The sequence below is a fragment of the Balaenoptera borealis genome (assembly GCF_965194805.1).
Source record: "Balaenoptera borealis genome assembly, chromosome: 17".
Taxonomy (NCBI): domain Eukaryota; kingdom Metazoa; phylum Chordata; class Mammalia; order Artiodactyla; family Balaenopteridae; genus Balaenoptera; species Balaenoptera borealis.
This window is the reverse complement of record NC_138876.1, coordinates 60,067,352-60,081,196: the sequence shown is the minus strand read 5'-3', so window position 1 is coordinate 60,081,196 and position 13,845 is coordinate 60,067,352. Positions and strand designations below refer to the sequence as shown.

Below are 13,845 nucleotides of genomic sequence, written 5' to 3'. Positions count from 1 at the left end.
GATATGCAACACAGTATTATTACTGTAGTAACCATGCTGTACATTTTATCTCCAGGACTTATTTATTTTATAACTGGAAATTTGTACTTTTTGACCCCCTTCACCATTCCACCCACCCCACAACCTCACCCCTGACAACTACCAATCTGCTCTCTGTATCTATGATCCCCCCTTTTTTTTGTCTAATGTTATTCAGTCTGAATTACATGTGTTTCATGAACTCATGTCATTCCTGAGATATTTTATAATTTTCTTAAGATTTATAGTATTTATAAGAATATTTATAATATTCTTAAGATTTCTTATTAAAAAGTTAAATACAGCAGATGCTCCTTTATCCTAAAAAAATAATCAGAGATCTGTTAAGGAAAACCTAATAAAATGATTTTCAATCACCAATCTATTTAAAAACATGCATACTTTTTAATCATGTCCTCTGGAATAAAAAGAACTACTTAATTCAAATTCTTATTTTCTTTTTCCCCCACCAATACACCTTGAAAACTTTAGTTTTTGAAACATTTAGTATCCATCCCGCTCTTTATGTGACCCTATACATCACACAACCTGAAATAGAAACAAAGACTGGGAAATTAGCTTGTTTATTCCACCTTAGTGTCAAACAAAAGTACAAATAATATTCAGTGCATGTGCTAGTTACCTTAGAACTGCCAATCATGCTTGTTTTGAAACCCTTCGATTTTCAGAGCTGTCAATCGTGTGTTGAGAGAGATGTTGAGTGTAGAAATAATGCTTCAAGAGAGGCAATCTTCATGAAACATTAAGAAATCAATGGACTTTGTAAAACTGAACTTTAGGATTTTATAGAAAGGTATACAATTCTTAAAAAAAATCAAAATTAAATATAACATAATGAAATAAAAAGATTTAGAGAATAAGACTCTTTAACCAAAAAGATATGCATGGTTTAACCACAGGGATTTTATATTTCAGTGAAAAAGAGGAATGTTCCTTAACTGATGCTAATCAGAAGTATTATAACCAGGAGTGGGAAAAGGAGAATCAAACTAATCTAAATCTGGGCATTTTAATTTTTATTTTTGAAGCAGGCAAAAGTATCAATATAACACATTTCCCTTCTCCACCTCCCCAATACAACTCAATTTACTATCTACTAGTCATTCATGTCTGAAATCAAACACCATCAGAAACTTTTCCCTCTGATTCACAAGCTACCATTACTCAGTTACCAAGACCTGTTTCTTCTATCTCCTGAATTATTAATAAAAGTCTCCTTTCCTGGCCCCTAGACTTAATTCACATTCTTATCATTTCTTTCCAGAAGCTTCCTTACTGGCCTCCCTAACTCCGGTTTCATTCTTCTAATGCATACTCCACACCATACCACAGCCAGAATGATCTCACTGAAACACAAGTGTGGTCCATGTTACCTGTTAGAATACTTTAATGTGTCTTTACCACTTTCAGAATAAAGACCCAATGTTCTAGAATGGTATATAAACCCCTTGAAGATCTGGCTCCTGCCCATCTCCCTACTCTTCCCCCTCACTCCTCCTAAACTTAAGCCAACTAAGCCACTTGAGTTCCCGGAAGAGCCAGGCTCTCTCTCACTGAAAACTCTGTCAAGTACAGCTCCCTCCCATTTTCTGCACTTTGTATCTCCTACCCATCCTTTACAACTCAGTTCAGCTGTTAGCTCCTTTGGGAAACCGTCTCTGACACAAGCTGACTCCATCATCAATGCCCTCTTCTCTGTTCCTGTAGGACACAGGAAATAGAACTCATACGGTACTATGTATATCGGTTTACTTCTCTATCCCCCGACTGAATCACTAACTCCCTGAAAGCAGGGATTGTCCTTCATCTGTACATCTCTAGCATAAAACGCAGAGGTGGCACACAAGAGCTGCTCATTAAGTGTTTGCTGACTCAGTGAAAAATTGTACCATGGCGCAGTTTACTTAAAAATAAGATTAATAAAATCAGCGGCTTAGTTCTTGAGACTGGTAAAATGCACGACAGGTACATTCCAAGCCAACCAAACTAATCAATGCCGTAAAGCAATACTTTGCACTTAACAATATTCTTAAGAGATTTACTCATTTACTTACAAATTCACTGTAAGAATTGGCACCATCTCAAGTAGTATTTGAGATCCAATAATACTATCTTATTTTCGCTACCGTTCCCACTGGAGGTGTTAAAGTCTCAACCACGACAACTGCTCTTGTCCAAGACACTCAGCACCTTGATTGGTTCAGCAAACACTTTTCTGATACGTGACAACCCCTATCAAGGGCATCAGTGAACAGGCAGTCAACACAGGCAAGACCCCGACGTGGTTACACTTCACTTATCAGGAAGTCAGTTAGCTGGTGACACCAAGTCTCCACAGAACCCAATGAGGATTAAGCAGGGGAGTTTAGGAGCGGTCAAAATATATGTTGAAGTTCATGTACTAGAGTACATACACTTTACTTACATAAGAGGCCGTGAGGTCCTTACTCAAACTCTAGTTGTTCTTATTTTAAGCACAATTTTGGTGACCAATTTCTCAGGCATCAGATATGAGAGGAAAATTAGGAAGTCTAAGAAAGCTAAAAATGCAGACACAGATACAACAGTAGAATAAGAAAGATGACACCCAAAGGTGAAACACAAAGACTACAGAACTGGAGGGTTATGTAGCTGAGAAACAATAATTCTATATATTTGAGTTGAGATACAATACAGGAATTAATGTTTATAATTATGACCTTGGGTCATCAAAACAAAGACAAAAAACAGGTTAAACAACTTTAGGTCTAACAAGGTTCAAGAAAATAAATGACATATTTTGCAAAATGAATCAATTAAAAATTAAGTGTTACATTCATAGAGTCAACTTTCTACTTTTTGTAAAATAAACTTTTTTGAAATATATTATTCCCAAATAACAAGAGGCATCCTGACTCTAAGCTACTAATCATCGTCAGACATTAACCAGTTCCTGTGACTACAGGTCTCACCACAACTATGATTCACATCCATTATGAAACAAAGCCTGGGCCCTCTGGTCATTAGCTTATTGGTGGTAATACTATTCAAATATACCATACCATGGACACCATAACCCAGGATATTAGAACAGGCTACCTACCAGTCTTTAACAGACCCCTCTAGAGCTTCACCACCATACTGTTTTCAGGGTTCCTGGTATAAACCTGGTTCATATGTGAGGCTATTTTAGGACGTTTTTATGACACTTCAGTAGCTATATGTTGTAGGATTTAGAGAGTAGCACAGTACAGTGAAAGAACATTCCTGGGTGATGGATACACACAGCCCTAGGACTGAATCCCTGCCTTGTGAACTATAATTGTATGGCTGCACCACCTTATTTATGCTCAGAGACTCATTTTCTTCATTTGGAAAATGGGGAAAATATCTTCTACTTTCTATGCTTCTTGTGCAGAATAAATCAGACAATGTACAAAAATGCCAACATAAGTTTTTAAAAAATTGGCTATTGGGATTATCAGATATAGAAAGGAAATGATCTTAATCCACTCTAGGACAAATTTTGTGAAATTGTGTGTTGTATTAATAACACACACACAAAAATGTCTAAAGGGAAAAGTGCTTTATATATTTAAGTCACAGTAGAAGCCCTCTGACTCATAGGTTGGTTCATGGAAAAGTAGGTCAAAGTGAGGACTCATTAAAAAAGTATACACATATACTCTAAAGATATTAACTTAGCAATTAATGCAAATATTCTGACACAGAGCCAGGTTTTCTTGCTAAGTAGAGGCTCACTCACTGGAGCTCTGCACTGATCTCCTTAAATAAACAATACCTAGACTGCAATGTCTGCAATTGCCAGAGTCAGTCACTTTAAAGTAATGCAGGGACAGAAAAGACATTTGGAAAGCAATTCCTTCCAGATTTTTATGATTCCCGCCCCCCGCCCCGCATCTGTATGGTTTACTTGCTCAAACTAATTCAATAGCAATTTCATTAAAAAAAAAAACTATCCTTTATGGAGCCTTTCTAAAACATTAAAATTAGCTTGCATAAGAACAAAAACCCTTTCTGTGCTCATATTTTATTAATTTATGCAATAATCAAATAAATTACCTAGCAATAATACAAATGGGTTTTGGAATAAACACAACTAGCTTTTGCTAAACACATACCTCAAATGAAAGAAGCAAAAGTTCCCAGTTATAGTAGAGGACTACTAATTCCTAACTGTCTAAGTGCTGGTATGAGTCAGTGGGTTTTATAGAAGAGAATCTTGATTAACTTAGCAAGTCAGTTAATTCAATGACAACTGCCAAAGAAATTAATACCAGCGTCACTATGGTTTGTCATAATTTGACTTCTGATTCCAAGTCATAAACTGATATTTAAAAACATATAATGGTTAAAACTTTTGAGGTTGGTACTGTAAGAGTTAGGTCCCATCCACACCTCCAAAATTTCTGAATGTAATTATAATATTTCTATTTTGCAACTCACTCAAAGTAGATCACAATACTACCTTTCATGCTTAAATACTATAGTTTATATTCTAACTGTTACTATTAATATAACATCTTTCTAGACTTAATTTTTCTTTTAAAAGGGTTTTTCAAACTTTTTTTTTTGTGATACAAATACTCACCACCACTCTCCCCCAACACCTTAAACAAAACACTCCCAGAACTGTAACATATAAAACAATGAATGCAGAGCTGCTCTGAAATAGGGCCTAACTCCCCTCTCTACTCCCAGGGCAATCTCTGAAGTCCTTCTGCATAACTCTATAGTTTCTTGGGTCAAAGACTGAAAACTTGGTTCTTTTATAAACAATAATCAAAAATATTAAAACAAAAAAGTTACAGAACTTATTAAAAGGCTGTAACTTAGCTAATTAGAATATTCAGTTAACCAAAACAATTTAGGATTCTTATCAGTTGTTTGTCACCTTTTTTAAAAAGAAGCAATCTGGTGGCATTTTAGACTTTTAGCAATAGAAGTAGAGGTCAAAGGCCTTCTCTGACTACTGTTATCTTCTACTCGCCAGGCATCCTGTCACCATATTACCCCTTCTTACTCATTTAATTATCAATTTCTAAAATTGATTTGTACACTAGTTTACTATCTGTTCCTCATTCCCCCAATAGACTAAGTTCTCCCAACTTTATGAGAGCAGAGAGCTAGTCTGTCTTCTTTACCAGCCCGTACAACAGTGCCTGCCAAATTGAAGAGGTCCAGTAAGCGTTTGTTGAATAAATGAAAGAATGAATGAATGAACGAACAAACAAATCAATTCCTGCGCCAGTATGGCTCCTCCCTTTTCATGATCCTCAATCATGAATATATTGATTTTGTGAGTTTAAGTGGGAATTCCTGGTGAGAGTGATTGGATACTGGGCAGGTAGATGGAAGCAGTGAAGGTAACTATGGCAGATAACTAGAGAACAAAGAGATATAGGCATTTAATTCTCCTAAGGAAAAAAAAAAAGACTTTAATACAGTGACTGCCCCCTATACTAGAGAATTTATTTGCAAAATTATTATGAGCCACTGCTCTCCCCCCACAAACACTTCTGTTAAATAGACTGCTTCACTGGGAGGAGAGTACATGTGGAGATAGGGGTTTCAACCATATAGTAATTTCTGTTAATAGGATGTGTGCTTATGTGGTACGTGCATAGTTTTCAATGAACAGTTAATTTAATTTTTCAATTCATTAAACTGAAATGTAATTAAATTAATTAAAATTAATTAATGTTGCAACAGATTCCAGTATTTAACCATTTAGAGCTATACTACACATAAAATAAATTCAAATCATATTATAGAACTGATTAGAGAAATATCTAGTCAAAAATACTGATATTTAAAATTCTGTGATCTAGTTAATAAGGCATAAGAATCAAATCAGAAATTCTAGACACCTAAAGCATTCTGAAATTTTATGCTCAAGAATATAACATAAAATAGGGGAAGAACGTTTAGATAAAAGAATATCCACAAAGAAATAAATATCCGTGAAAGAAATATCACAAACAAAATTCCCTCCACAAATATAAAGAAACATGTATATCACTGGCATTTGCGATTTATAATAAATTTGACTGAGCAGGTGAAATATCCATAATTCAGCAGAGTTATATGTAAAATACATCTCTTTATAAAGCTAATACCTGATGTTCTGGCTGCATGTTATGTCAGCTTGTAAGAATAAGGATGGCCACTGCAACTGGGAGGCACCCATGGCAGCATGATGTAAAGCTTATCAATTGTAGGGAAGAGAGGAGAGGATTTCTTTATATAAAACAAAGCAGTACTTCATTTTCAAATTACTGATATGTTTTCTATTAATGAAAAATGACCTGCTACAGCTCCTGCTGACAGTATGAAAGAGTTTAGGTTGCCTCTCTTGAAGGATAATTTTAGGACCACATATCTTCACAACTTGCCTGGTACATAAACCCTCAATAGAAATTCTTGAGGGATGTCATCATTAGGTCACAAAAACCCTAAATCATCAGGATTTAAAGAATAATAATAGTAGCATCTGTTTACTATATACCAATCACTGTTCTAAATCTTTACATACATTATCTAATTTAATTCCTTCAATACCCCATTACACAATAGATATAGATTACGGTATTAAAATCTAGATGGACACGTCTTACTTAGAAATTTCTTTAGGTTTTACTATTTTTGACTAAGTTTGTATGTTATTTAATATACCAGGGCAAGTCAAGACCTAGCCATTACCTCTCATGCCACATAGCACAGAACCCATTTTCTCTTCCAGGTATCACTGGTTTACATCACTCACCTTGCTGAGACACTGTTTAGCTTCTGACTACCTGCAGTAGGTGTGCTGGAGCCAGACTGCACCAGCTTGTGAAAGCTGACTGTGCACTCATATTTCCAACTCCACATTCAATGACATCACACAGGTAACTTAACATTGGCCGTGGTGGAACTATTTCATACCACAGAAATCGGCAAATCAAGGCCTTTTATTTATTGGAGAGCTGGCTGTTAAGTATCTACTCACATATCACTGATCTGAGAACATGTGTATTCAGTTGAGTTTGTCAGGTCCTATTCAGATTCAGGTAGAAGGAGCTCCTGTCTCCTAACTGAGTGAGGCCAGTTATCAAGAAGACCTTTAGGTATCCAGAGCTCTCAGGAAAGAGGCAACCCATTCTTGTAACTGCTCCCTTAGAGCTAGAGTAGACTCTTTCCTTACTCATATCTACGGTCTGACTCATTCTTAAACATCACAAACTTCTTAATCACTGTAATTCATCTTATCTAAGATGCCATTGATTATGAGTCACCATAATTTATGTACTATTAAGAATTTTTAAATTGCCAATTAAATTGCATCAACTATAAGATGCATCCTGGTATCAGAAATATTAAAATCTAAAAAAAATGGGTACATTAAAAATTGGTGGAAAAAATTCATTTCTATCTTGATGACTACTGTTTTCCAATCTCAGAGTCTTAGTTCCACCTCTCTTTTCACTCTTTATATTCTACTCCCAGGTCTCCCACCTTAGTGGTTTTCATAAGGCATATTTATATTAATTATCTTTATCTACACAGACTATAAACAGAATGAATTCTGTTGAGGAAAAATTATATTCCAGAGAGCAGATGCAAAATAGTAAGAAAAGAAAATGATAAAGCATCAGAATTTGCTAAAGTAAGAGAAACGAACATGAAGAAACAGAAAGCAGAGGTTTCTCTGAGAAGCAGATGGAGACTGTGGAAAAGAAGAGGCAAAAAAGTTACACATAAAATGGCCTGAGCAGCATGTATTATTCCAAAGCTGGTTTTAATTTTATGGCATGAAATGGTTTATTATCAGGATGGACATTCAAATCTTCCCCGAAACTGCTCTCACTGCTTTGAGAAGACATGGATCTGGCCTAACTTGACTAATATGACATGACATGAACTTGGCCTAACTTGACTAACTAGCATGATGAAGAGAAATAAACATATTTTCTGTCTTTTCAAAAAATCACCAATTAAAATCCAGTAATACTTTTGAGGTATTTCAACTTTTATGCACACGCTTAAAGCACTTAGAAATGATTCTACTTACTCTCCATCCACTTCCGGTCTTTTACATACACAAGGAAACTTGCCACCAAAATCTATATAAAGATCATTCTCCACAATATGAAAGATTCGTCCAATGACTAGTTTATCCTTGGCAGGTCCCATCTGTGTAAGAGGAGAATGTCTCAGCATAGAAGCGAAGGATTCCACATCTTTTGGAGAGCCCTAAATATGAAAAGAGATATTTATATGCATATAATTCAATGCTAAGGTATAATATGGTAGGTACAGTAATGTCTTATAGGGGAAATTTTTAAAAGTCAACTTGCTGTATATTTACGTTTGTAGCAATAATAAAAATACTGAAATGGAATTTTGCTTTAAAAAGCCTGGGACGCTCTTCAACTTCCTTTTCCTTCCTTTCCTTCTTGAAGAGGAGCCAGGGAAAAGCAGGCATCTGTGCTTGGTGGGGGATGGCGCAGATGTGGTGGCCCAGGGCGGAATCTGGAATGTGAGCGGGATAAGGAGCGCCCTTAGACAAAGCCTCAGGCCTGGGGCCAGGAGGGGGTAGGGAGGTGAGTGTGCGAGGAGGGCATCCAAGAAGGCAATTGGCTTCATTCCTAGTACTGACCATCTGCAAAAAAAAAAATGCCTTCGAATACTGGTTTAATGAAAGTGACTATGCTTTAATACAAATTTAAGTGAGCATTAAGATAAAAATGATTAAGGGTCCTTTAATTAGCAGTCTGAACAGGCGCTCTTGTTACGTAATATTTTCAAATGACTTGACTTTATCATTTTAATGTTGTATTTTAACATTATAATTTTCTTCTTTTTCCTAAAGTAAAATTTTAAAGGAAAGACAGCTTTAATTGTTTTGTGCTACTCACTTTCTAGGAGTCGTTTGAGTACTGAATTTACTTGAGGTAGGGCTGAACATATAATGCAAGCCGATTACTTCTTTTTTTTTTTAACTTACCAAAATTTTTTCCAAACACATGCTTTTTCAGAAATCCACGAATACAGATTTGTGCCTTCTACTCATCTTTAATTTGTGTGTGGTGTGGTGTGTGCGCACTTCGGATCAAACTAAGGGAAGCTGAGTTTCTGTTTGTGAGGGCTCATCACAGAAGAATATTAACAATCTGATCTGCCTACGTATATCCTGTATCTGGAATGAATTTTACATTTGTCATTTAAGGGAAAATTACTAAGTGTTTGATAATACACTTACTTTAAAAACTACAAAACCATATTTATGACAATGTTAATGCATGGGATACTCCAAGGATTACAAAATAATCAAATGCCCAGCCAGGAGCTTACTAAGCAGAAGAATACATGCCAAACTAAAAATATAGCCACTGCTCAGCTCTAGCTGCAGTTGCAATTCAAGTCCAGTGTTGCCACATCTTTTGATTTTCCAAGAAAAGTCAGAAATCCATGTATTAATGTAAAATTTCCAATTTTAAGTGTTTATACATTGAAAAACAGTCTTTCATTTTATAAATCAGAGCACATTTTGACCTATGAACCAAAAGTTTATGACCTTTGCTTCAAGAAAAAGAAAGTCAAATCATTTGACAGATGCCAAGTCCCTTAGATGTTCGAGGGAGGGTATGGTGATAGATTTGTTTCAGTGGGTTGAAACCCAATGGGAAGGAATCCTTAGCACATAAGGGTTGATCTAAACCAAAGACAAGTCAGTAGACCTAGATGCCAAATAAAGCTGAAAAGGTAGCTAGGAATATTACACTTTGAGCCATAATACTAGTTTTATGATTCTACACAGTATAATATTTAATTCCTTAAACAAGAACCTTTAAAATAGTTCTTTTGCAGACAGCCAAGCATGAAACACATCTTACAGGCTCAACACAGAAACAGCTATGAATTGTCCTCTTGATGCAAAGAGAGTAATACGAAGTACGCTGTCAGAGACAAGTGCAGCTACTATAACCCTCTGCTGGGAACCACTACACCATCCAGAGCAGCTGGCAAGAGCACTGTTCCAGGCAAGACCAGACAGGTTATCAACTTGGGGGTCTCATTCTGCTTACAACCTGGGAAGGTCCTTCTCATTTTCCCCTATAACCTGCTTTCCCATTACTCCACTTCTGTGGTTGATATCTATTCTTCTTCTTCTTCATCTGTTTTTTTTTTGGGGGTGGGGGGACAGGGGGCAGGTAGACTTTCAATTAAAGCCATGGTGTCATTAAAACAGCAGAAGATGAAAGGAAGATACAATAGTAGATCAAATACTTGAATATTTATTGAAGATAATTCAGCCATCACTAGGGTCTCTTCCTAAAACAACAATATCCTTTACAACTGTGAAGGGCTGAGATTAGTATGATAGTAAATGGTATTTCCCTCTAGGTTTTAGAAAATAGAGTGTTCTTGACTATTTAATAAGCTCTCTTGAGATTTTTAGTAAATGTGTTGTGAAATATTTACTACATTATAAACTTTATAAAATTATGAATAATTATTTTTAAAGGAGATTTTAAAATCAAGTAAAATAGAATGTTATTGCTTTTTGTTCCATTATTTTTGCCTTCACTTTGTTATATTTTACAATGGAAGTCAATGTGTTTTCAGTGAGTGAAATGATTTTACCACAAGTATAAGACACCTTGATCAATACCTGAATTTGCTTTTAAACTGTATGCTTGCTACACTTTTTTGGAAACTATAACAAATAATTAGACAAAGCCCTCCTTCAAAAAACATGGTCTAGAATCATCTCTGAATTCCTCATTTACTTGTCAAATGGCTTCTAAAAATAATAAATGTAGCACAACCCATGATGACAACCAACACTGTTAGCCCCTCTCATGCTATTGCAGACTGCAAAGACTCCAGGCACACTGTCACCTTCTGGATGTATCATAGACCTCAGTGTCTAATCCTGGTTATGGAAAATGTTGCTACAAAGTTCATTCATAAAGTTGTCATAGGTAAAGCAGGTGCCTTAGGGTTGACTGCTTCCTTTAAGAATTGGTCGTAAATCTCAGATTTCCTAAGTATTCCTGTTACTCTGCTGTACTGTTTTTTCCCTTTGAAGCCTGAAAGTTGAATAGCACTGTCCAGATAGAACAGGGGAAGGTAAATGAATTACAGATATAGGGAATAGTTCCACTTTCATTCATTCGTTCATCAAATATGTGTTGAATACTGAGTGCCTGTCATGTACCCCAGACTCCATTCTAGCCCTGATATGAAAATATATGAAATAGTTAAACGAACGTGACAAGACATTAGGGTCCAAAAATTGCTGAAAACAACTGCTACCCTCATTCAGGTTGTAAAGAGTCCTATACCAAAGGCTAAGTGGGTTAGACATTATCCTATAAGCAGTGGGAAATTAAAAGAAGTTTTTCATTAATGGGGTGACAGTACTTGTTCTTTGTTTTTAAAAAAAAAAAACTTTGGCAGCAGTATGCAAAATGGACCAGAGAAAGGGGGGAAAAAATGGAAAGGGGGCAAACTGTTGAGAAGCTCCTCCAGTAACTAGGACAGAGATGATAAAGGGCCTACACTGAAGCAGTGGCCATAGGATTACAGAAGAAGGGATACAGAGCTATTTACCCACTAGTACAGCAAACACTTGATACCCAATTGGCTGTAGAAAGCAAGGGAAAAGGGGAGCCACTGACGAGGTGGGAGAGCAGTGCAGCAGAAGTAAGAGAGTAAGTTAGTTTCACACTTATTCGGTTTCTGATACCCATAAAATTTTAGGGAACACTGTCTATCTGGTAGGTAGTTAAAAATAATGGTGCACATTTTTTTTTTTTTTTTGCCACACCACATGACTTACGGGATCTCAGTTCCCCGACCAGGTATTGAACCCAGGCCACGGCAGTGAAAGCACTAAATCCTAACCACTAGACCACCAGGGAACTCCCACGGTGCACATATTCATATACATACTTACATAAATTTACACATGTTTACAGTAATATTATATAGATACAAATTCCTCAGAAGAAATATATCAAATGCTAACTGTAAAAATTTACATATAGAACTTTTTTCTTTATATTATTTATATTAGAAAATCTAGAACACAAAGAATATGTAGTACTTAAAATTTTTTAATATATAAAGCCTATGTACATATGTATGTATGTATAAAACTATCATGCAGGGACTTCCTTGGTGGCACAGTGGTTAAGAACCCACCCGCCAATGCAGGGGACACGAGTCCGAGCCCTGGTCCGGGAAGATCCCACATGCTGCGGAGCAACTAAGCCTGTGTGCCATAACTACTGAAGCCCGCACGCCTAGAGCCCGTGGTCCGCAACAAGAGAAGCCACCGCAATGAGAAGCCCGCGCACCGCAACGAAGAGTAGCCCCCACTCGCCACAACTAGAGAAAGCCCACACACAGCAACAAAGACCCAACACAGCCAAAAATAAGTTAATTAATTAATTGATTTAAAAAAAAGAAATAAACTTAAAAAAAACCATAATGCATATGAAGACATTTAATATATAGCTTGGAATCAGAGGCTACTAGCACTAAAGGAAACACAAGATATCAGCGAGTCCAACCACCTCATTTCACACATGATTACCATACCTGCTACTCACAGCCACATGACAGGCTGAACAGTGATTTAAATACAACTGCCTCAAAAGGTGGAAAGTAGAGAGAAACATTATTTTAAAACTTAAAAGTAAGGACATAGTACAGTAGAATAATAGAAATATTTAGGAAATCTGGGTTCTATGACCAACTCAGCCACTAAATAACTAAAAAATCTTGAGTAATAAGTCTTTTAACCTCTCTAGATCTGTCTTCTCAATTGTAAATAAAAAGACTGGATACCTACCAAGTTGAGTAGTAGGAATTCCTAAATATTCTAAAATATAAAAATGTTTTTTTAAAGTAATAAACTATTGAAAAGGGAAGACAAATCCTACCCAGTCCCTTTTTAAACATAAACAATAACAAAAATAATGAAACGCTATATGTACTTTACTTCATATTAGTTAGCAAGAAAAACATTTCATCATGTGTCTTCTCTGACAAGTAACTTAAAAATGACTCCCTTCTATATACAGATTGCCAACAAACACATGAAAGGATGCTCAACATCACTAATCATTAGAGAAATGCAAATCAAAACTACAATGACGGGGCTTCCCTGGTGGCGCAGTGGTTAAGAATCCGCCTGCCAGTGCAGGAGACACTGGTCCGAGCCCTGGTCGAGGAAGATCCCAAATATCGCGGAACAACTAAGCCCGTGCGCCACAACTACTGAGCCTGTGCTCTAGAGCCCGTGCTCCGCAGCAAGAGAAGCCACCGCAGTGAGAAGCCCACGCACCCCAACAAAGAGTAGCCCCAGCTCTCCGCAGCTAGAGAAAGTCCACGCACAGCAACAAAGACCCAACGCAGCCAAAAATAAACAAAAATAAAATAAATTTATATAAAAAAAAACTACAACGAGGTATCACCTCACACCAGTCAGAATGGCCATCATCAAAAAATCTACAAACAATAAATGCTGGAGAGGGTGTGGAGAAAAGGGAACCCTCTTGCACTGTTGGTGGGAATGTAAATTGATACAGCTACTATGGAGAACAGTAAGGAGGTTCCTTAAAAAACTAAAAATAGAACTACCATACGACCCAGCAATCCCACTACTGGGCATACACCCTGAGAAAACCATAATTCAAAAACAGTCATGTACCACAATGTTCACTGCAGCTCTATTTGCAATAGCCAGGACATGGAAGCAACCTAAGTGTCCATCGACAGATGAATGGATAAAGAAGATGTGGCACATAT

The 13,845-nt window shown here is 36.5% G+C and overlaps 1 protein-coding gene across 4 annotated transcripts in view; it reads right to left on the bottom strand.

Annotated features, from left to right (window-relative positions):
• Positions 1–13,845, bottom strand: part of MRPS28 (mitochondrial ribosomal protein S28) — a 102,388-nt gene that overhangs the window by 73,830 nt on the left and 14,713 nt on the right. The window contains exons 2-3 of one of the 4 annotated variants that reach the window (XM_082363641.1): positions 8,093–8,274; positions 662–769 (exon numbers count right to left, since the gene is read on the bottom strand). In XM_082363641.1, the coding sequence (XP_082219767.1) occupies positions 676–769; positions 8,093–8,274 (276 nt within the window). In that variant the 3' untranslated portion in view covers positions 662–675. Of the gene's footprint in view, positions 1–661; positions 770–6,158; positions 6,247–8,092; positions 8,275–8,389; positions 8,554–13,845 lie in introns of all 4 variants that reach the window. The other 3 variants (XM_082363643.1, XM_082363642.1, XM_082363640.1) reach the window with 3 other exon arrangements.